The sequence below is a fragment of the Bombus terrestris genome, chromosome 1 (genome assembly GCF_910591885.1).
Source record: "Bombus terrestris chromosome 1, iyBomTerr1.2, whole genome shotgun sequence".
Taxonomy (NCBI): Eukaryota; Metazoa; Arthropoda; class Insecta; order Hymenoptera; family Apidae; genus Bombus; species Bombus terrestris.
The window spans coordinates 1,047,589-1,070,882 of record NC_063269.1 but is presented as its reverse complement, the minus strand read 5'-3'; the positions used below and the strand labels follow the sequence as shown (position 1 = coordinate 1,070,882).

At 47.1% G+C, this 23,294-nt stretch overlaps 1 protein-coding gene across 1 annotated transcript; it reads left to right on the top strand.

Moving 5' to 3' along the window:
- The first annotated feature begins 6,272 nt into the window (after positions 1 to 6,272).
- On the top strand, positions 6,273 to 12,191 carry LOC100647922 (homeobox protein mls-2). The gene is made up of 3 exons (XM_003392855.4): positions 6,273 to 7,268; positions 10,114 to 10,330; positions 10,652 to 12,191. The coding sequence occupies exons 1-3, from the start codon at positions 6,788 to 6,790 to the stop codon at positions 10,974 to 10,976; spliced, it is 1,023 nt and encodes a 340-aa protein (XP_003392903.1). The 5' UTR covers positions 6,273 to 6,787; the 3' UTR covers positions 10,977 to 12,191.
- Positions 12,192 to 23,294: the final 11,103 nt, after the last annotated feature.

The window sequence follows — 23,294 nt, the reverse complement described above, 5'->3', positions numbered from 1 at the left end:
AACGACTAAATCCTGGAATCGTTTTACTTCACCTTAGCCACCGTTCCCAAAGTAAAATACTCCTTTTCTAAAAATATCGACGCATCGAAAGCGTTGCTCTTGCCCTATTAAAAAATTCCGACATCGTGAGATCGATCGATCCTCGCAAACGTTGCGCCAAATTTCAACACGAATCTTTCTATACGCGCGGTTACGGCGTTTCGCCGCGAGAAACATCGTCTAGGTCGATAAAACAAAAATATGGCGAAATGGCATTTATAAATAGGTGAGTTCTGACAGCTTGAGCGAAGCCATGGGTTAGCTTTTAGGTTATCGCGCGAGCACGACGGGTCATCTGGCAGTCAAGTGCCTTCACATAGACGATTCATCGTCGGCGTAATCGTTGTTCATGGTGCTACCGCCGCCATAAAGGACCATGGGAACAAGCTGATAAAAATGTCGCTGCCGATGTTGCAGCCGGATCGCGCGGTGTTTCCCATATACGGCCTTTCCACCTTCCACGACTAGCCCGAGACCACCCTTCCGAAACGGAGAGTCGGCTCCGCCCCTGGCCGCACCTGCAAAGCACCTGCCCGCACTTGTTCCTCGAGATCGACTTCCTTTCGGTGGACGTGTTCCAGATACGCTTCGTCAGGCATCCGCCTACGCGTTAATTTTCATTCGATAACGGACAAATCGTACGACGAACAGGATTTGATCTGTATAATACACGGAAACGATTAAATATCTGCGAAAATATGAAAGATTCGAGAAAACGTTGTAAACGAAGGTTGGACGGAATAGTTAATCAGTTCAGACGGACAGAGCTTGAAAGTTCTTGGCAAGATCGAGCTCTAAAATGTCCTTCGTTGCTCGTTGCATTTGCTTTGTCGCGGCTCTCGTGTTTTTCGTACAAGCCATCTTTCGGACACTCGTCTACTTTTAAAATTACTGATGACTGTCTTCCACATACACGCCTATCTATCTGTCTATATCAATCGAAAACTGCGTCGTGGTGGCGTTTGATTCAATTAATAAAAAATAAAAATACGACAGAATCAAGCAATTTGCGAACCAAATGGAATTCCTTCCGCGTTCCCAGCCTGAATTCTGAAAGCCCCCATTAGAAGGAGATCGTGTGTATTCGCATAATCAATCACCGCACGTTAAACTTCGAAACCCGATCCTATTTGCCTACGAACGGATAGAAGGCATCGCAGTTCGGTGAATATCCATGGAACGCGAAAGGGAACACAAAATGTTGATGCTGTTCAAATAAAGACGGGAGTGCATATGCATAGAACGCGCGGCGAATCGTTTGCATTTATTTAGAGACGACCGCGTTTATCCTCGACTCATTAATCATATCCTATCTATCGTATTTCTTTCCTTCTGCTAACTTCGATCGAGTATATTATTTCAACGAATATCGAACCGACGATCGAAAGAACGTGTAATTGCTTGGAGTAGAATTCTATTCGTAAACGAGTGGAATTCAAAGATCGTTCTGGTACCAAGTTGAAGTACTTCTGGATGGATAATGAAGTACGAACGCGCATTTTAACGATGCGAAATATGACGTCACTGACAGCTAATTATAGCGATGACGCTCGTAAACCGAATGGCACAGACGATTTTGTACTTTTTATCCTTACTTCGAAATATATTTTGTTACACCGACGCGTTAAAACGTCTAACAACGTTTCTGCGATTCTCTTTACGTTCCATTACATGCATAATTCTTCGTGCAAATCGTTTGTGGATGATCTGTTATACCGATGAAGGATAAGCCAACTTTCCGTAATATAGATATCTGTATAATCGGTCGAAAGTACAGCAGGAACGCTCCGAGATCACGGACGAGATACAGACGAAACTTTATCATTGACTAAATATATAGAATAGGCCTGACATTCAATGCCTTTTCGTGTGCCATATGTTCGCGTCTATTCTGCTTTTGGTCAATGGCCGTACTTCTATCCTCGGTCAATATCGGAGACGTTCGTCTTATCGACTGCGGTAAAAGTATTTCAGAGTTATTTCATCGGGTTCCCTTTTCAGCGCACTCTATGTCGTTCGCTCGAAAAGAACAACCTGATTTTTGTTAATATACAAATCGAGTCAATTTATCACGAAACTACTCGGTTCAATTTTATTGCCTTTTAATGTTCGACCATTAAAGCGTCGTTCGATAGATTATTTGTTACATTCCCAATTTTGCTATTAATTCGAACGATTGACAAATAATTAATCGGCGATCGTTCTTTAATCACCGGTCGTATTACGAAGAAAATTTTGAGTCATCGGAAATAGCCTCGCTGTCATTCGTCTTTGAAATGCTCATTAATGCTAGAATCGGCCGCTACAAACGGCCGAAAATAGTACCGATAAACTAGCCAATCCGCAAACTACCGGAACCATTAAAAGAACAGGAGTTTCTGCTGTCATCTCGCCGTGGCACAGCAATCAACTCGCCTAACAAGCGATATAACGTGTCCTGATTCTTGGATTTTGGTTCGGTTATCCAAATATTAGTACGTACATCTTCCACAAAAAGAACCTGCGCGATCTTCCAGCGATAAACTAATCGGTCTAAATCGATCCCTCGATCGGAAAAGGTTCCAAGCACGATATAAATACCGCGAATAGGAGAAACAACTGAAAAATCAACATTCCATCTCGCAAGAGAGATCTCTGTCTCATCGAACCTAACGCGAACTTTTCGAAAGCTTTCGAAAAACAACGGCGGAACATTACGAAACAAAAAAGCGTCGAGTTTACGGGCAGCATCTCGGCAGAAAAGATTCATTGAGCAATTTCCTCGGCTTAAGGGGCGAGACGTAAGGGGTGGCGAGAAAACGCAGGACTCAAAGGTAAACGCAGAGAGGATGAAACGGGAGGAAGAAGTAAATGAGCGAGAGGCAGTGGCGGCAGCGTATACTAAGCACTAATATTACATCTCTGGACTGACAGACGTGCGGACTTTAAAACCCAAGACTAACAAACAGTTAGCAGTCATCCGGTCTTCTTGTTTTTATATTCTTATGCCCGCCCATAGAGCGCACGCATCGCTCCCTCTCTCTCTCTCTCTTTCTTTTTCCCTCTCTTCGTCTCCCTTTCAGCTCCCAGAGATCTTCGTTACTTTTCGTGTCGTCGAATGCCAGTTAAACGCCATCCACGAATTTCCTGTCTGATCTTCGAGGAACCGGCATCTATATTCTGCCCTTGGCGTTTCGCGTTTCGCGTTTCGCGTTTCTCCACCCTTCCGCAAACCATCCGCGTCTCGACTTCGGCGATCTAACTTCGTACTTTGGCAAACACGACCAGATCTCGTTCGGATCTTTACCGATCGAGACGTCTTTACCGATCCGAGGGACGCTATTTATAAAACGCGTGGTCACAGCGTGGGAAACAACGACTTTGGAACGGTCACGATTGCAGCGATGAAAAGTGGCTGGAGGAGTTTCCACGGATCGGAGGTTGCTCGATCGGAGCGGCCAAGGCGAAAGGAAATATCCAAGTGGAACTCGTAAGAAGGCGAATCGCGGGGGCGAAGGTAACGGTGTTCGTACGGAACGGGTAAGGAGGGGCTGTGGGGAGGGGGAGGGGGAGGTGGTGGGAAGGGATGGCTGTTCTCGTTCGAGGGTAACTGAAATAAGGTATAATTTTCCGCGCCAATTAAGGTCTTTAAGAATTGCGACCAATTGAGCGGGAGGGTCAGAGCTTAGCTCTAGGGGAGAGATGTACCGACGAAGTCCCCCTATAATTTATTATTGATTAGATCGAATCGAGAAAAAGAGAGCCGCGACCGTACGGAAGACCGTAGTCCGTCTTCGAGATCGCCGTCTCCGAGGCGGCACGTTCTCCGTCTATCTCCTCTCTTTGCGAGCCTGGAATGGCTAATAGGGAAATGGCGGACGTCGTTTTTCCGGTTCGATTACCCGTCACCTGCTAATTGCCGATCCCTGTGCGCCGATCGATCCCGCAGAAATACTTGCCACGAGGGTGCCACTTTTAAGAACAGGGACGAGCTCGTCGACTTCTCGGGCGACTTTTCGTACGCAGTTTCTCGTTGCCCGAGATAACTCGCGATACACGAATCGTACTCGTGATCCTGATCTATTCGTAGATCGATCGACATGTATGTAGCGGACAATCACTTTCACGCTTTGATCGTAAATCGAAGAATAAAAGTGATCTATGCGTCGTTCGAAGGCTCTTTCTAATAACTTTTCAAAGGACAGATATTTCTAATAATTTCGCTCTTGATAAGTAAGAACACGATCCGTCCGAAAACGATTAGTCGGAGATTTTTTTTTTTAGTCGAAATGAAACGAACCAACGAGGAGAATTCCAAGAAATATGGCGGAAGGAACGTGGAATTATTTCCTCGTCGATATCTGGAACGCGCGAGGCCATCATCGGATCAAGTGAGGCGTGATCCACGCTCCTGTGGTTCACACTTAATTAAACCTCCATAGGAACTCGGCTGATAGCACGTGGCGGACAATGCTGCAAGTCTTTAGCGGCGATTGTTATGTAAAGCACACCCTATATATGCACCGCTCGTCTCCTCTCGACTCGATACGAGACGAGAAGTACGTACGAACCGTAACCGTCTCTATCTACCCACATCCACCAGCCAGAGTAACTTTTTGAAAGCGTTAGACACGATTCACGAGCGACCAATTGCTTGGATTTCTCACCTGTGAAATACCGATTTTATATTGAAAGAGCCAAGCCTCCAAGCAGCTGCAACGGTCGAGAGAAACAGGGCACGCGTCACCGTTGCAGAAATACGGACAATTTGGTTTTAAGATAATCGAGTCTGCCAAGATCGTGATATACAGCCGGACGCGTACAACGATGAATTTAATAATCGTCCGTTTCTTGAGAATTCCATTTCTGCCGAATTTTGTCGAACGATCGTTGGAAAATGCGCGATAAAAAATATTTCACGATCGAATAATCGCGTTCGAATTGACTCTAAAGCATCCTAATTGCAACTACTCCAGCACCTGCGATTTCTACGGAAATATTTTCCCACGCGATCACGGACAAATGTCGTTTTCAATAAAAACTAAACATCTAGAGTATTGCGATATTTTCGAATTACCTCGACCTTACAAGTATCTATATAAAAGCGAAGACCAGCCCGGTCCGTAAGTTGGACCCTTCGATCGGAGCTCACGTTTGGTGGTTCGTCAAGCTCAAGGATAATCAAAATTTCCCAGCAACCTGCACAATGGGAGAACTACTTGGAGAAAGTAGCTTTACTTTCGCGAAACGAGGACGCGATACCTGAAAGAGTTTCGCTTGGTCGCAACCCTTCGCTATCCCCGTCACCCCCGTCGCGGCGGCCGTGAAAAAAAGCGGCGGAGGATCCCACTCCGAGAGCTGATCTCTCGTCACCTCTAGGCCGAAGAGCTTCTAGGAATCGTCGATTGGCTCCTGGGGAAAAGCGACAACGCGGCCAAAGTCGTGGATTGGTCGTAGGGCGAGGCTTGCGTCGTGACGGAAGCCTCGTCGGGCGTCCCGCTTCCAACCTGGACCTCGTTTAAAGCTCCACCTACGCCACAACCCGCGAAACTCGAATTTAACCTACACCACGAACTCGTTTAAGCCGGCGAACGACGTTATCGCCGCGAATTTCGGGGTTGGAGCGAAGGGGTTGGAAACGGGACTGGAGAGAAGATAAACGAGTCTGTGGTGGGAAAATGCGATTGAATTTTATAACATATCGCGACGGCCTCGAAGAAATACCGAAATAAGATCTAATGGTCTAGCAAAGGATAAAGATCACGGTTTTGCTCTCCGCTAATCGCGCGATCTTGTTCGGGCAAGGTCTGTACAGACACGGTTTATTCCATTGTACCGGTACCAACCTGCGACAAAAGGAAGTTATAAAATAAGGATACGTTGAAAAAGCTTCGGCATCCTGGCAAAGAATAATCCCTGTTTAATAATCCTTGAAATACCGTTGATGCAATTTCGAATCATGCAACAACCTCCGAAAAGACCGATCGACCATTCACCCTTGGGAAGGATCTCACTGCCGCTTCCCGTTAATCGGTTAAACGTTCTAGATCACCGAAGTAACACGTAAAACCCGTGTCCTGAGCCTGAAACTCGATGGACAAGGAAGAACGAGTGTCTCGTCACCGATCGACGAGAGTGGAGGGATGTTTGGCTGGTGGGGGTGGCTGGCATAGAAGGGGAAGATGGCGGGCGTGGGTGGAAGGGAAGAAGGAAGCTGGCGACGAAGTGGCCGCGGACTAATTCGAAAAATAAGTCTCCACGAGCGACAAGCACACTTGACCGAAGCACGCTCGCCGCGGAAGGGTGCACGCGGCCCTCTCGAGCGCTGCCGAGTGACAATTAATAAACGCGTCGCGTCGTTTCAGCGCGATTCTTCCTCCTCTGTACGAGAATCTGGCCAACGGGTCGGCCAGTCGAGTCGTGGCTACCATCGAGCGTGGGCTGGGTAGAAAAACCTTCGATTCGAGTCGGTGACGAGGGTTTGCTGAATAGAGGATCGAACGAAAGAGAATAGAGATCGATCGGGCTGGACCGCTGTTCGACAAAGGAATAAACCGAGGTAGTGAACGATGCCGGAGAAACGTGGCCGATGAAAGTGCGAAGAGGATGTGAAACGATGTACATCGAACGAATACGATCGTCGAACTTGTGAAAATATAATATAGGCAAAAGACAAAGTGTGCGGGAAATTGAGAGACTTTTCTGGTAGGAAGGTTCGAACAGAGCTGTCCGTGGAAAATCTAACTCGATACAAGAGAAAGTAGGAGAGATGTCGGATATCGTGGAAGACGATAAACGGAGCGAAGCTTCCCCGAAACCGTCTCAATTAACTCCCTTCAGTATCGCCGATATCCTCAGTAGAAGAACCTCGTACACGGAACGACGACCTTCGGAGTCGGAAGAAGCGCAAGCTATAGCATCGTTCGCGAAGAAATCCCATCAACGCGACTACGATTGTTTGGAGAACGGCCACAGGGAAGTTCGATCGGAGGATCGTAATCAGATGGCCAGATTCTCGAGGCTACCTTCGCCGGATCTCAACGTGGCCCGCGAACTGGACATCCTGACGAGGAACCTGGTCCACGCGAATATCTCCAACTTTGGAAATATTCCACACTTGGCTCAGGGAACGTTCAAGCATCTGGAGAGCCTGGGTAACATGGGTGGTTATCAACCGGTGAAGGATTCGAGGGATTCTTCGCAGAGGCAACAGGACGAGGCGTTGGACATGAGCAAGAATAAATATTTGGGTGAGCGTTGATAATTGCAACGATGTTGAGATCTCTATCGAACGATTCTTAACCGTGAGAATGAAAGCTGGCCGTCCAACCTACGGTCGGATCTACTCGTTTCGCGCGATCTCCTAGAGAATTTGCGAAACAAAGTCGTTTAAATTTTCCACGTCGAATCTTCTCTTGGTCTCTAACGACGGGTTAACTAGAGGTAAAATTACGAGGTCTGCGATCGGCTCGCTCTGTCTATCGATGGCCCGATAGTCTGATAGAACTGAATGAACCGGAGGAGAGTAGGGAGTAGTCGGGTCCACTTAGAGTGAAAATCCCGAGGCCGCTTCCCTTCTGGGTGATCGTGTGTCTGCCACGAGGATGCGGACTTAAGAGATCATTTAGGTCTCCGGTATCCTTGTAACAGGCGAGCTTTCAAGGGTTTTTTAAGTTAACCCGAGCGCAGATAACGTGATCGAATGTAATTTTAGTAGCATAAGTGGTGCTCGACTACGGCAGACGTCACAAGTGGCCGGCCACTCTGCTTCTTGCACTTGTTCGATCTCTGGCCACACTGTTGCTCTGTCTTGGATCCTCAACGATCCGTGGATCACGGTAAAAAACAAATTTAGATCAAGGTTACCTAGATCGATCCTAAAGAAATCGCTTTTTCTACCGTTCGTTTCGACTTCTTCATTCTTCGAGACTCGTCGTCGTCGAATACGTCCGACGACCCAAAGCGTTAGCGATCGCTCGATCGCAAGATTCCTTCTCGATTCGCCAACATTTTGCATAATTGAAATACAGCGAGATAACGAGAGGCCGGTAATTAAGTAATTCCTACCTAAAGCTGTTTCGTACGCGACGATTCCTCGCTTGTTCGCCGCTCGAGAGGGTTGGAGAGGAGCAGGCACGACCTGGCACCGTTTCAAGTCTCACTCACGAAATTACGAAGTCCCCTGATTTCCGCCACCATGCTTTCGAATCGCTTAATACGCTAATGGATAGGATATTCTTCTGGCAGTTTCTTAACGAAACCTCGTCCCAAGTAAAACAACTCCACCCCCTTCGATATTACCATTAAACCGTTGAATCATGTCGGACGTAGACGGAGCAGCTTATTCCAGCCATCTCCGATCACCTTCCGATACCTTCCGATACCTAAAACTGTAAATTTTGCGCGAGATAATCGAGTTTGTCGTGTATTATGAGACGCAAGAATTATTACGAGCCGTGTAATACAACGTTTCACTTATCGCGAGAGTCGAGTTTGTGCAAAGAATTCATCGAAATGACCGCGTCTACGATTCGCCGGGCAAAATGGGGATATAACGTTTCGTTTGATCGAGGTTTAACGTGACCATATCAATTTATTTGAAAACGATGAGCGGCCGCTTCGGAGAAGGTGCACACGAAGGGTCATCTCTCGATGTAATCGGAGTGAGAGCAAACGGCACTTGCTGCTCTCGAACACTCACGATGTGGGACGCGTAGGAGATGTTTGACGAGCGTCAGAGGAGGGACGCATTAGCCGGACGAGATGGCACAGAGTTGACGTCGAAAGTGATCAAATATAGATCTCTCTAAATGCTTCGAGTCTCCCCATCGGGCAGGCTACTGCCGATAAACATTGACGCAGGACCCGGGCTACGGACGAAATAATTATGATGTCACACGAAACTGATTTTTCAGCCTGTATTTTTCTCCGAGATCTCAGGCTTCTCTCTTTCTTCGTCTTGGCTCGTTTCGACGTTCGTTCCATGTTTGCCGGATACATCGGAATAGTGTTTTATTCTTCGAGCAACGTACGACTTTGACCGCTACTTTGTTTCTTCTTTCTATCGTCTTTGTTTCTCTTTTCTCGATCTTTCTACAGCGACCGATGAAAATTGGTGCAAATTACTCGGTACGATCGGTTGGCTTTGCGCGTAACGACGTTGAGGGACCAACTGCCAGTTGAAAAAACTATGCGAAAGAAGTTCCAATCTCAAACAATCTCATCGATCGAATCTTAACTTTTACAATTGGGAGAACATTTGTATCGAGAGAACAAGACAGAAGCAAGCACGATAGCTACCTTCGTTAATTTATCTACCTGGCTCTTCTTCCTAATCGTTATTTTCGATCTGGTCTTCGACTGTATCATATTCCGCTATACTTTCACCCTCCTTGTACCGTACGCTCAATGTCTTCTTTGTCTACACCCCTTTCCCCTAAAGTGCATTTTCAACGCAATCGCCGAAACACGCAACACCCCACTGATAAATGACAAAACTGCGAAAAGAGACCAGTTTCAAGGTAGCGCGTAAAATCCAACAATAGCCCGAATTCCCAGCTAAAAGTTTATTCTTTGGCTCGAAGCTCGAGAAACGGAATGACCGTCGGCAAGGGAGTAGAATTTTCGTGGAGCCGAAGGGAACGCGATTGCACTCCATTGCAACCGGTTAAACTTAGAGGAGAATTACCGTGGAACAGCAGCGTAAACATGTCGGAGTAGCGAGTGCACGTGTTAATGTTTGAACGAGACATCAAAAGCTGGCGGAACTCTCTCCGATCGTTTGCCGCTTCTATGGCTGCTGTCCGTGGATGGTTACTCGTTCGTTTCTCTATCCAACGTTTCCTCTCTCTCTCTCTCTCTCCCTCTCTTCTCTCGTCGTTGTGTAGTGGAAACGTTTGATTTATGATCGCGATAGATCATCCTTTCCCGATCCGCGCGTTTGTTTACACGCAAATTTGGAGAAGCTCCATCGTGAATTTCTGTCTGTAACTCGAGTTTGTTTCTAACTAGAACGATCAACCGGCCGATATCCTCGCGAATATCCTCCGGTTCGATGATCATCGTCGCAGGTTTTTAACGCTTGTGATTTTGCAGAGGACGGGGAGGAAGACATGTTCGAGGCGCAGAATCACGGACAGAATCTGCAGAGCAGGAAGAAACGTAGCAGGGCGGCCTTCTCTCACGCCCAGGTTTACGAATTGGAGAGAAGATTCGCGGCGCAGAAATACTTGTCGGGGCCCGAGCGAGCGGACCTTGCGCGAGGACTCAAGCTGACCGAGACTCAAGTCAAGATTTGGTTCCAAAACAGACGGTACGATGATACAGCGTAGTCGATAGACCGTGGATATTTATGCATTTACGATCAATTTAACGGATGTAAATAATACGCGTCGTTAAACCGCTTAAAACGATGGAAAAATCGCCATTTTAAGTGGAAACGTGAATTTGCATAAACATCCGTGGTCGAACAGTTAATTTCTCGTCTTTCGACGCGGATAGTACATTTCATTCTACTCTGTTCCGAAATCGAACATTCGCGACCGATTCGATCGTAACCGCGTCTTCGAATCGGACAAATACGAATTCCAGTATCATAGGATGTTAATTAATTTGCAATTTGTCGACGGTCCAGGTACAAGACCAAAAGACGACAGCAGCAGGAGCTAGGCGCGCTGGTTAATTCCGGAAACGCGAGGCGCGTGGCGGTACGAGTGCTCGTGCATCCGGACGAGCATCTGAGGGGATTGCCACTTCGTGGTTCCGGGCAACTTCCCGGGCAAATGTCAGCCCCGCAAATTCATCCGGCGAACAAAGCGCTCGGCGGTTTCCCGTACTACTGTCTCCCCTATCATCCCTTGCTATGCCCGCCCCTTCACTCCACTCACATTCAGGTGCAAAACACGATCGCGCCGGACCTCGACCCGAGCCAGCTGGCGAAACTCAACGACGAGAAGTAAGGCGAAAATTTCGCCATTTCGCTAGGATCGAAAACGAAAGCGTCGTTGGTTGATCGATTTGGTCAACCGCGGCTTCAACCTACCACCAAGTCGTCCAGCGTTCATCGCGTACACCTGTCGCGTTATCCTTACCGAATCAAAGTTTCCAAAGAAGTTTTAGATCGTGTAATTCTCGGATCGCGATTGAGCTAGTCCGTTTCAAAGTGCTCGATTCTCTCGCTACCTTTTTTATCGATATTCTACTTGATCGGCCAAAGAAAGAATAGATCTACGGAAGGCTGTTTTACAACGGTTACCGGTTTTTGTAGCTGTAGCTATCGCGTTCGCTCTGTACGGTCTTAATCCGGTCTACCTTCCGACGTTCTAAGCGAATCGAAAAATGTCGTCGGCCGAACGAGACTATACACGGATGTTAAACGTACCTCGATCGCAATGTAAATTTAAATAGCCGACGTTCTCGTTCTCTCCGAATGGATACGAAGCAAATCTCGTAATTACAGTCACTCGCACTACCTACTACGAAGTAATGGTTAATGGTTAAACGAGCACGTTATCGATTAATCCACGTAGTGTCCGAGGAATTTACCGTACGCGTTAATTATAAATTTTCTTATAGATATATCAGAGTCTAGGACGAAGGTCGTGTAAATTAGCGTGTAAATAACTGTATAAAATGGAATCCCGAACGGCATCGGTGAGTGGAGTATTTATTTATTCTGAAGCCGCACGTAACGATAGAAATCTATCGCTGTATACGGCTGTCACGGAAACCACGATTAATATCATTTACTAGTTATACCTCCAAATTCCACCAACTTCTTTTTAGCGTTCAAACGTGTCGCTGTATTCTGTTTTGTTACTTTGTTTGTACTTAACCAACGTAATTTCCTCGATATCGAAACTGCGTCAAACGCTGTTAAATTTATAAATTTTTCGATAGAGAGAGAGAGAGAGGGAGCGTGCGTGCGCGCGTGTGTGTGTGTGTGTGTGTGTGTGTGTGTGTGAGAAAGAGAGGGAGGCAGAGAGCTCAACAAAAGAGGAAATAAAGTAGAAACATTTAAGAAACAAGCACGTGCAATAAAGTCGATCGACACTGACACCGATTAATTATAGTGACCGTAATGTAAGACGCGCGTCGAGCCAACGCTCCGATTGTTTCTGCGTACGTACATATGTGATCACACAGATCTATTCGAAATATACGTGGTTCATTAAAAAGAGAGAACAAGCGTATCTTCTTGCCTGCAACACCCTCCTTGACGAGTCACTCTCTCGAATGTCTACACGTCGAAGCTCCATGAGATCGTAAAAACTCGACGTGCTTGACCCGAGACATCTTCCAAAGAAGTAGCTCCTTTTTTCCGGGCCGCTGCTTGCGATCTCGTTTATGCTCGTACGTTCCTGAGAGCAGCGTTAAAACGTCGGCATTTTTTTACTCCTTGCACGAGGACCCGCAGTTAGCCGTTTAATTGTTGGAAAAATAAAGAAACATTAGGAACGACTTACTCCTCGAAACGAAAGTTCTTTTTACGATTCTCAAAGTCGCTAGAAGAGGACGATGTAAAGAATTTTTTGCGCGAATCGGAGAGTCCGGTTAAAGGCGTAGAATCGTCGACAGCCATATGGAGGAAGCTCGAGTTTTGTCAGTTCTAACAGACGTATAATTGGAAATCGCATTGGTGAGGTTTCACGAGCAAACGGTACGCGTATCCGGCTTGACCGGCTTGACCAGAACAAGCGTCGATTAAACCGCGCTCGCGAAAACTGAGCGCGCTATCGGCCCTCGAATGGAAGGGACTTTCCCATAAGAATTTTAATAGCTTCGTCTGGGTGGGCCCGACAGACATCAGATATGTTTATTCAGACGCGGAGACGAGCAGACTTAACCGACGGACGAAGGAAAAAAGACTAGATCTGACACTCATCTGTTATAAACAAAGGAGTTACATTATCCTGGTCCAAAGGGTCTTTGCGGCTCGTTCTCCTCGATCTGCATGAAAACGGAGTGGATGTTCAAAAGCAAAACGCCGCTACTACGCCGGTCACGATTTTCGAAGCTGTTACGCACGAAGATTTCTTACGTTATTTTGGAAAATCGTAGAACCAAAGCGAGGGTACGCAATATTTTTCCAGGAAGGAAGTACGACCGTGTCCGGAGCTTAACTCGCTCGAGACTTTCCTTCGCGAATCGCGATAAAAACTTGAACAATCGTCCTGGGTCAGGAACAAGGATCCTGTCGCGCAACACCACGCCTTTATGCCCTTTTTTTCAAACGAATAGCCAACACCGAACCGACGGCGACCATCGTAAAACAGAGAGAAAAGAACGGAAGGAATTTGGCTGCAATTAAATCGTTCAGCCGCGAGACCATCAATGACAAAGTTGACTCGCAGCAACGACTCGGCATCGGTTCGTAAGATGGATTTTATAGTCGTTTCTGCAGTCCATTACTGCTACGTTTATATAGTCTTCTAAACATTCGAAAGCCATAATGCTCTCGCGTTAAACGAAGCCTTGTGCTGACACGCGATCGTAACTAGTGGCCCCAACTATTCGGGATTACTTGTGGTTTCCATTAAGAAATTAACGCGGTCTATTGTATTAGACGGAATAATCAACCTTCGATGCGGTCCAAATCGAATCACCTATTTTTGATGTTGCTCGTTTCGATTTTCGAGGGAAACGCCAAACGAGAATATTCCGCGATATATTCATTACGCAACGCATCGCCGACTAGACTCTGTTATTCGTGCGATTTTTTCCGAGCTTTCGTGGTAAACGTGAAAGATACCGTGAAATTTCGAGAGACGTTCACCGAAAGGAGCAAGGTACTCCGCGTTACTCCACGCGACGAAGAAAAGGGTAGGATGTTATCGCGAATGCCACGGAAGCTCGAAACAATTCGCAACATTCTGGGAAAGAACAACAAATATTCTTCCTACGAAGCACGTGTATACTTACGTCGAATTCTACCACGAACTCGAAACGACTGTTCAAATTCCTCGATTCACAGCCTCGGAAATAGAGTGGAGACTTAAAAACAAGATCGCGATTCCACGCGAAATTACGCTACACCGAATTCTGCAAGAATCACAACTCGCGATCATCCTCGGCCTCTCTCGACTCGCAAATTCCACGATACGGATTAACATCGACTCTCGCGTTAGTTGTACGAGACTCTGTACGATCGTTCGACGGAGGCCGAGCACCGGAGTACTTCGCTCCGGAATTTCCTTGATCCGCTATAGAGTAGAACGAGCGAACGAGCGAAATATGGAGAGAGGGATAGAGAGAGAGAGAGAGAGAGAGAGAGAGAGAAACAGGACGAGGAGAGCACTGGGATTCGAAACAGGAGTACGTCGTCGGTCTAACGACACCGGTGGCGGACTTCTCTCTCCCGAAACAAGAAAGGGACGATTTGACGCTCAATCAACCGACGAAAGCTAATTTTCATTAGCTGTTAATAGCGCTGAACGGTCTTCCGGCTGTCCGACCGTGCGCCGCGCGGCCCCTTTTCACCCCTTTCAACCCCTTTCCCTGGCCTCCGTTCCGACGTTTTCGACCGTCTGCGAACGAAGTAGTCGAGACTCTCTGCGTCGAGGTTGATTCGGAAAGACGCAAACCGTTTTAAAAATATCACCGTCGCGAGTTCGTTAGCGCCGGAGACGAAGGGTAATTAGACTTGCTGCGAGCAGATTGCACGAGACGAGTACCAGCGTAAGAAGAATACCGTTTCGTTATCTAGTATCGGTATCGTCGAAGATAACGGCCGACCATACATTTTCGTTACAACGAAATGGAAGCTCAGAGTTCGGTTAGCAACGATTTTCAAAGGGTTTCACGAGGGAGTACGGTACAGGGAGAATTTATTTGGCTAGATGGTAGCTATTATCAATTTCATACGAACCATTTCAGGACGGAACAAAAAATTGCGCTTTTTTGTGGGGACGAGCGAGCCGCCTCTTACAATAGCCACGAAACAGGAATTTAAAAGTATAATCGGCCTGTGAAATGCCTGCGAAATACTTTTCATCGGGCTCGGCCAAGCCTTTCTCGCCTTCGAATATCTTTTTACGTAGCGCGAGAAATCGTCGAAAAGCGAAAGACTAAACGATATTTACGTTTACCGATCGATCGAACGATCGTCTAAAAAGCGATCTTCCATCAGGTAACGACTACGTTGCAACGACCTAATAAAGATGTTTCTGGACCGTCCTCGTAATTTGTGCGAGAATAGGGGAACTTGTCACCGCGTTTCCAACGCACTCGACGAAAAGGAATCGCAGTCCCCTTTAACCTCTTCAATAGTCCGCGTGACACTCCGGTTCCTGGGTTTCCTTGGCAACCGTCCCGATTGAAACGCGTGTCAGAAGTCACGAGGTCTGTGTGTAAGAGAGATGAAAAAAGGAAGGCGAGAGGCCGCGGCCCTAGAGACGACAAGTGGCGGCAGAAAATCTCAAACTTCGAACCGGCAATTCCATTCGCCTTATGAGCAGGCCGCGTGCCTGAATAAAAATCAGCCCGACCTCCGGTCGGAGGAACGTGTCGCTTTGTTAACTTTGTCTTGACACGCCAACAACACGATTCTTGTAATTGCGTCTATACGCAACTCGTACAACGGCACATATTTTTAAAAAGAAGAAGAAAAAAAACCACCACGTACTTCTCGATTTCTAACCGGAAACTAGTACGAACATCGTGTGGTCATCTTCTTCTGCACTTTTATATTCAAAAAGACACGTATTTTAAGAAAAGTCCAAATTTTTAACATCCACGATACCTTATCGATATTAAAAATCGAAGATAAAGTACCGATGATCGAAGCACCCTCTGGCAACCAGCCCTCTCGTCTATTCGTTATTGGTCGCGAAAACGACAAACTTAATCGGCGAACGTCAGAGGATGGAGGCCACGGAGTTCGGTCAGAGGGACGGAATTTCAAGTAACGAGACGCGCGTTCTAAATTCGCGGTCGGATCGAGACGACGAGAGAAAGAATCGGTCAAAGAACGCACGGATCATCGAGCGTACTACAACGATGCTTGCTCCGGTTGCACGAACGAAGGAGTCGTCCGAGAAACTACGAAGGAAACTGTTCCCTCCGGCTTTTCCGGCATTTCAAAGAAGCAATTTACCGATTTTTCGTGGCGAAGCGACGTCGAGGAAAATTGGCGCACGACCGGCCAATCAACAGCGTTTCATGCAGCTCCGCGGCTACGAGTTCGGAAAATTCTTTCGCTCGACTTTTCCCTCTTTTCCCTCTTTTCCCCCTTTTCCTCTACGCTCCTCTTCCCTGACACAGCAGCCTCGAAAGCGTCCACTTCTCGTTGGTAATTTTGTTGAGAATTAAGCGACGATTTCTGTAGAGAAGAAGCCTGGTCTTTGGAAAATTGAAAACTTCCCCGCTGATTCGTGGGAAATTTAGTGGTTAAATTTTCAAATCTTTCGTATTTATCTTTTTATCTTTTTTATTTACGACTTTGATCCTTCATCGAAAAAACGAGGATAGTCGAGGATATCGCAAACCCAAACGAGAAGAACGATCCTTTAGTAGTGCATTGTTCGTACCTTTTGAACAAATCGTTATTTCTGAAACGTCCATCGCGCTCCAGGACTCGATCCACGACCAACTTCGTTTTATTTTCCGCGTCGTACGAATCTAAATAATTAATTAGTCACCTAAATATTTCCAACCCCATAGGCCTTCGTCGATTCTCCATCTTCTTAGCTCTCTCGTTGCGCCTAATCTAGTCCGTATTATTAGGAACATGGCAAGTCGACCGTATTGGAAGAATGCGGTCAAAGGTATCAATCGAAGTGCGCCGGTAGCGGAGCAACCTCGATCGGGGCTACTTTATAAAAACCGTTCATCAATAGGTCTGGGTTAGGTGGCCACCTATAAATAGGTCTCAAATTACTCTCGCGAGGGCTCGCGTTAGACGGCGGGAGCCGGTGTTTTAGCAGCCATTTTGGAAAAATAAACGACATAGCCGCGTAGGAAACAGATGACTCGGGCTGCGGATGCCAGCCTCGTCGCCGGAGTGACAGCCGCCGCTCACTCGATTGTTTTTCAGTTTACGTTAACGTTTCGTTTTCCTTTCGATACGGTCGTTGAACGAGAGCCACCGGCGTGCTCGCCCTTTTATTGCCGTTCCCGCGGATATATCGGGCTCCTCGAGCCCGCTTTCGACCGAATTATTTGATTTTATGAGAGATCTCGCTCACACGCATTCCCGCAAGCCGCACGCAGAAATCGCGGCAAAAGCAAAAGGATAGCGAGCCGTGTTTTTGCCAACCCTTTCGTCTTCGCTACTGCGACAGAACGGGATCGAACGATGTATCTATACGAACTGAACCACCGACGGTCGACTCGATTTTCAAAGTTCCACAACAAACCGTCGTTTCTTCGTTCTGTGTGCCTGATTTCCACTAACTAAACAGTTTACACAGATGTGATAATTACTCTGAATGCCTTCAACGAATAAAGAATTTATTATTTATACGAATTTCTGTCGAACGAGACTCGATTCGACGAATACTATCGAAAAGTAGAATCGTTTTACCAATCAACGAAAATGAACGAGAATTACGAAAGCATAGAATTTTACGTTTCACGTATTTGGAATTAGATGTTATTCCATTCTGTTACCACGGTCGAAATCTCACGATTACGTTTAATTCGAATTCCAACCGTTATCGACGTTGCAATCTTATTCCGTAGCCGGCCGATAACATCGGAAACGTGGCAGAAAAGCGTATCGAACGTAGGTAAACCACTCGCGTCGCGGTAATCTTTAAATAAACGTCTATGGATTAAGTAGATTTCTGTAAGTGTTGGGCAACTGTGAAAAGTACGGTCGACGCCGACGTCGATAAACTAGAAAACACGTTGGTCGCAGCTGTCGCAGGTTTACGCTTACAGGGTAGCCGGTAGATGACGAAGTAATTCCCCCAGCCTATTTCACCCTTTCACCCTACTACTAGAACGAATCGTAATGGCCCATAAATCCTGGCTTTTTTTCGTAGGCACCGCTTCTTTTTTCTCGTTTTCGACGGAGCGAGTGTGAATAATCGAAGAATTATCTCTCCAGCTCGCAATTAGGCCACCACGGAAGAAGTCTTTTTCCCGGAGCTATCGCCTCGAAACCGATTCTCCCTTCCGAGCCGATCATTCGCGTAATAACCTGTGCAAGCTTGCGAATTATCTATCACCCTTTTTTACCTACCTTTTTTACCCTATTAGATATATACACAGAGCAAATAAAAAAGAAAAGAGAGAAAAAAGAGAAAAGGACGCGAATAAATCGAAAAACCGATACTTTCAAAAATCTGCTATCTACCCGTCATCCGAAAAACGCGTTCGTCTATCTCTCGGACAAGATGAAAAATTCCGCGAGTTAATTAAATAACGACCGGTTAGGCAACTTGCAATTAGTCGATAAGAGGATCGACGAAAATCGCCAAGATCAAACACGTGGTAACGTTCGGGAGAAAGAAAAATAAGCTAGAGCGAGCAATTACTCGCTTTAGTTAAGTGGCCACGAGGATGCCGTATCTACGAGGAATCTGCGTAGAAGAATAGGAAGTGGTTCGTCGATAGGCGAAGGATCCTCGCACGTTCGGTCAGGCCGGTCGTGCAGACCGCTAATTTTCCTAATAGATTAAGCATCGGAAGAGGTTGTCATTTGGCTGGCACGCTAAGTGAGCTCGAGCAGCGTGCACCATTGTTTCACAAACAAAAGACGGCCGCTTTGCGAGTCATGGCGGCGTTCTTTGAACGCCCCTCGGCCAATCGGCGGCCGCCTTTAGCGGGCGCCAAGTACAAAAGAAACCGGCCGGGGATGATTGAGATTTTCTATGTGAATCGCTCGTCGGTGATTTCTATGCCAACTATGTGTGCTTCACGCGATAGAATCGGATGGGAAACACCGCGACAGATTGGAAATAATTGCAGGGAATAAAGGAGAGAAATGGCACGGAGATTGATGAACGTTAGGAAAGTGGTGAAAAAAGACCACCTCCAGGAGATCGAGATCGCGTCGTTGCGTAAGCTACGACCTGATAAACCACCACCCTCTTGAAACGCCAGTCGGTCGCAAAGGACAAGAAACCTGCCACCAACGCGATCGGCCCAAGAAATACAAACTTACCGTGTTTCGTGAGTGAACCGCCACTTTTTTATCCGAGGATCGATCGAACACAAAGAAAACCGAACGACGATTCTATTCGCGATTCGCAGGAATAGAACGTTGCGCGCTGCAGGTAGCGTATCGATGAAAAAGAACGGTTTACAGTTACGAGGCAGAATTTTCGAGACTTTTGTCGATGGAATAAGATTCACCGATAGCTAGATCTAGAAAAAGATACACCGGGGCAGGGGAGGCAGAGTATGGTCGTACTCGACCTATCTTATTCCCGAAACACTGCTAGAATCTGTAGGAAAAGAAACCACGACCAGGATTCAGCCGCGTCATCGACGGTTCCTTTGGTTGGCCAGTTTTTCAAGCTCGCCCACCATCGGCCTTAAAGGAGGTCCTGAGATCGCTAATTGATTAATCATCGTCCTCCTCCTATCCGGCTCTTTTCGTTCCTCCGCTTTTATTCCTTTTGTCCATCGTCGTGAACCCACCGCATCAGCTTGTCCTTGAACAAGAATCAAGGACGATCGTGCAAAAACATGGCGTCATCCTTGCCCTGGAAAACGTCCGCTCCTTTGAACTCGGTCAACGATGCGACAACATCCGGTAGCGATCGACCAGCGCTAGAAAGAAAATCGGCTACAGAAATTCCGGGCTACACGGTCGCCTACCTCCACGGTGTACCTCCACGGTGTACCTCCACGGTGTACCTCCACGACGCGTGATCGACATATAACATTGAATTTTCATCGAGCTATAACGGAGGCGAGGCAAATGGCGCGCGAGCTGCCGGCAACGAGCAACGATTTGCATTTTAAATCGGGCCAGAACGCGCGCCAACAGGCCCAGCTACTCTGCAATTAGCACGATAAGATTTACAGCTTCGTGCCGCGGATCGCGTTGCCTCTCGCGCGGAAAGCGCGGCTTTATCAGCGACGAGAAGATAAAATTCGACCACCGATCCGGCGATTCCGTAGCGAAGCAACGCGATCTATCTCGGTAATTAGCGAATGTATTATAGACCGTGATCACGGCGGGAGAAGCTAACGACGATGCGAGACAAGGAGAGACGCGTATTTTTCTTTCGGAGCAGAAGAAAGGAAGACTGGTCCCGCCGCGCCGGTCCGTTTTAAAGGGACTTTGAATTTACGCGCGCATAAATTTCGCTCTAGCTTCCAGCTAGTAAACGACTCGTTCTTGCGTTTCGTTATGTTTCCGTTTGCGGCTACCGCGTTTCTGGGTTTCGGAAATTTAGCTCCACCTTCTTCCAAGTTCTTCGGCTGGTTCTAAAATCGAGAATGGCCGATACTTGTACGTGTCTGCGAAGGTGCTACTAAAATACGACGTGCCTGAGAAAGCCAGGCACGAGCGCTATAGTTTCTGGAACTCAAAGTCTTTTCGAGCATTTCCGAATAATTTTTCAACGTTCGAACGATCGATCGACTAGAAGGCAAAGAGAGTTTCTCGTTTTCGAGAAACGATCGTTCGACGAGCAAACGGAGCGTTCGATCCCGCTCGTTCGTGGTTTCGAGAGACGCGGTGGTAACGGGCCGAGTAACAGCTTCAAGAGCTAATTAAATCAAAGGTTGCCGCCGCGGCTCGGTAATAAAAGTAAGAACACGTCTAGGGATATGCATTATAGGTGGACGTAGCAATCAAATAAAAAGCTTTCAGGACGGAGATAAACACAATAGGCTGTTCGGTGTTCCTCGACCTGCCGATCCTCCGACCTGTCGTAAAAACGAAGATTCTTTTAATTAACGTTAAAAGGGAATCTGGAAATCGTGAGGTCACGTAGGAAAGAAAGCAAAAATCCGGGTACAACGTTCTAATTCTAAATTTCTATTCCTCCGTAATAGCAAAAACGTAATTTGCTGAAGCTTTTAAAAGTCAGCTCGCCGGTCGTTCTCTTCTCGATGCTCGACGATCATACTCTCTTCGTCTTCGCTTTGTAAACAACTCAATCTCACGAAATATGCAGAGCCGCGTGGCTAGGCGAATAGCGTCTGCTGTATTCAGGCTTAATAGAGATTCTCGGTCCACTCCATCAAAGATATTGTCGCTAATGGTGTCCTTCGTGGCTTTGCGTCGCCTCGAATTCGTCGATCTATCTCCGACTATGCGCGCTGTTATCTTCCTCCGACTGTAACGTATGTCGCGTCCGTTTCGCGTCTTGCTGTCGCGTTAGATCGATCGGATCTTTCGAATCTCAGAGTTCGATCGTTGATCCGGCCACGTTGAAAACGGCTCGAAATCTGCCGGTGAGACAAAAGGGAGACGAACGAGGTGCAACAATCTGTCACGATGTTTGTCACAGGCGACAACGGCGCGATATTTGCCAAGGCAAAAACGAAAGAATCTGTTAACGACTTTGAAGAACGAGACTCGACGGTGGAACGTTGGCGGGCCTTAAACTTCTGATAAGCGCAAAAAACGGACTAATTTCGTGTCGTACAAAACATCTGTAAAACCAACATCTTTAACGTCTTAAACGCGCCTAAATTTTCTCGTTGACCTCTTTTTACTTTACGAATAAAGTAGCGAGCTGTCGAGGAACGTCGTGACTGCTTTTTCTGCAAGGAAAGCGCAAATACGAAACGAAATAGCGCGCGCGATTCCACCCGCGCTTATTTCTTGTAAAAAGCCGCGTAGGGAGATGTTCGCGGAGCAGCAAAGAGAGCGTTCGTCTCTATTTAACAGGAAAATTTTTTTGGCGATGTCGCCATTCTGCTTGGGGGCACTCCCAAGTCATAGTCGTTCGCAGGGCCGTACCTGGCGAGCGACGACGACGCCTGAGCGTGGCTTTTCGCAGAAACAGCCTGATACAGACGTACACGCAGCTTCCAGAATTCCCGTCTCGACGATTTCCGCAGAACGTCGTATGGGGAGCCGACGTTGCCGAGCTAAACGGACCGATCTCCCTCTCTGAACGACCGCGAGTGAAACCGTATTCTCGGTGTCTCTCAGAAAATAACGTTTAAACGTCCATCTTGAAAGATCGTCGGAAGAGGAGAAGAAAAAGAGCGAAGCTTTAGCGAAAATTATAGCACGTTAAAGCATAGAAGAATAAGTTCGAAGTGGACAAGAGAGTGGAGAGGTACGGTGATTTTCTGAAATTTGTAGCCGCCATTCGGAAATCATCGAGCTCGTGCAAAGTACCACGGTTCTAGACGAAGGTGTTGAACAATAGGGAGGGGGGCCAGTTCGATAGACGATAATTAACCGAGCTACCGAAAACGAGCTGATTATACAAATACCTTTGTTCCTCGAGAAAAGGTAGTCTTCGAGGGTGCTACCGAACGGACCTTTCGACGACGCCTATCGACACCGATAGACATCGTCGCATCTTCGCGCTTCTCGTTCGCTAAACGGTCTGCTACAGTCGCTGAATCGTTTTGTCAATATACTATGTCAATACGCTTCTTTCGTTTGGATAATAGAGCGACCGACGACGTATTCGTTAACAACGTAAATTTAGAATTTTAAAACGGAAGATTCCCAATTCCCAGATTCGAGTCCCAATGTTCGACGATCCTGATCCAATATCGTAGCGATATGCGTCCGACCGAGAAACCAGTGTATCGGAATATTCGGAATATGCAACGGGTAAGCAGTGGAGACGAAAGAGCACAGAGTCAAAGGTCAACATGGTCGCGGAAAAGGATGAGACGGAAGAGCAAGAGGGGAGAAAGAGCAGGACGAACGGGAATAAAGACACGCAGAGGCGAAGAGGAGGAACAGGGAGGAAAAAGAGGATGCCACTCGCGGACTTACGAGCCCTCGACTGACTGCGGCCTCGGACTAATGATCGAAGAAAGGAGCCGCCTAAACGACCCGTGTCCTCGGGTGTTAGGCTCTCCTTTGGCCGAGATTCACCGAGGAGTCCCGGGGGTTCCCTCGTTACCGACTGCCAAACTCGGCCGCGTTTCCCACCGATGCGACGGGATTAACTTTTATGTCTTTACGAATCCCAATTCATTTTACGATCGAACAACGCTCTTAAGACCATAGAGGTTTAATCGGAAACCAAGGACGATGATCGTTGCTCGGAGGGTAGAGCGTTTTCTAGGTAGGATGCTTCGACGTCGCTCGATCGCCACGACTTGTATACACGATAACGCGTAATGTTTATGTTCGAACATAGTTGATCCGACAAGCTGCTGTAAAATTAGTCGAACGC

What these genes read in the sequence shown, in the direction of transcription:
- LOC100647922 (XM_003392855.4), top strand. Translation starts at nt 6,788, where the DNA reads ATGTCGGATATCGTGGAAGACGATAAACGGAGCGAAGCTTCCCCGAAA. An exon ending in GAGCAAGAATAAATATTTGG is followed by an intron (nt 7,269 to 10,113) that starts GTGAGCGTTGAT and finishes GTGATTTTGCAG; the next exon opens with AGGACGGGGAGGAAGACATG. An exon ending in ATTTGGTTCCAAAACAGACG is followed by an intron (nt 10,331 to 10,651) that starts GTACGATGATAC and finishes TCGACGGTCCAG; the next exon opens with GTACAAGACCAAAAGACGAC.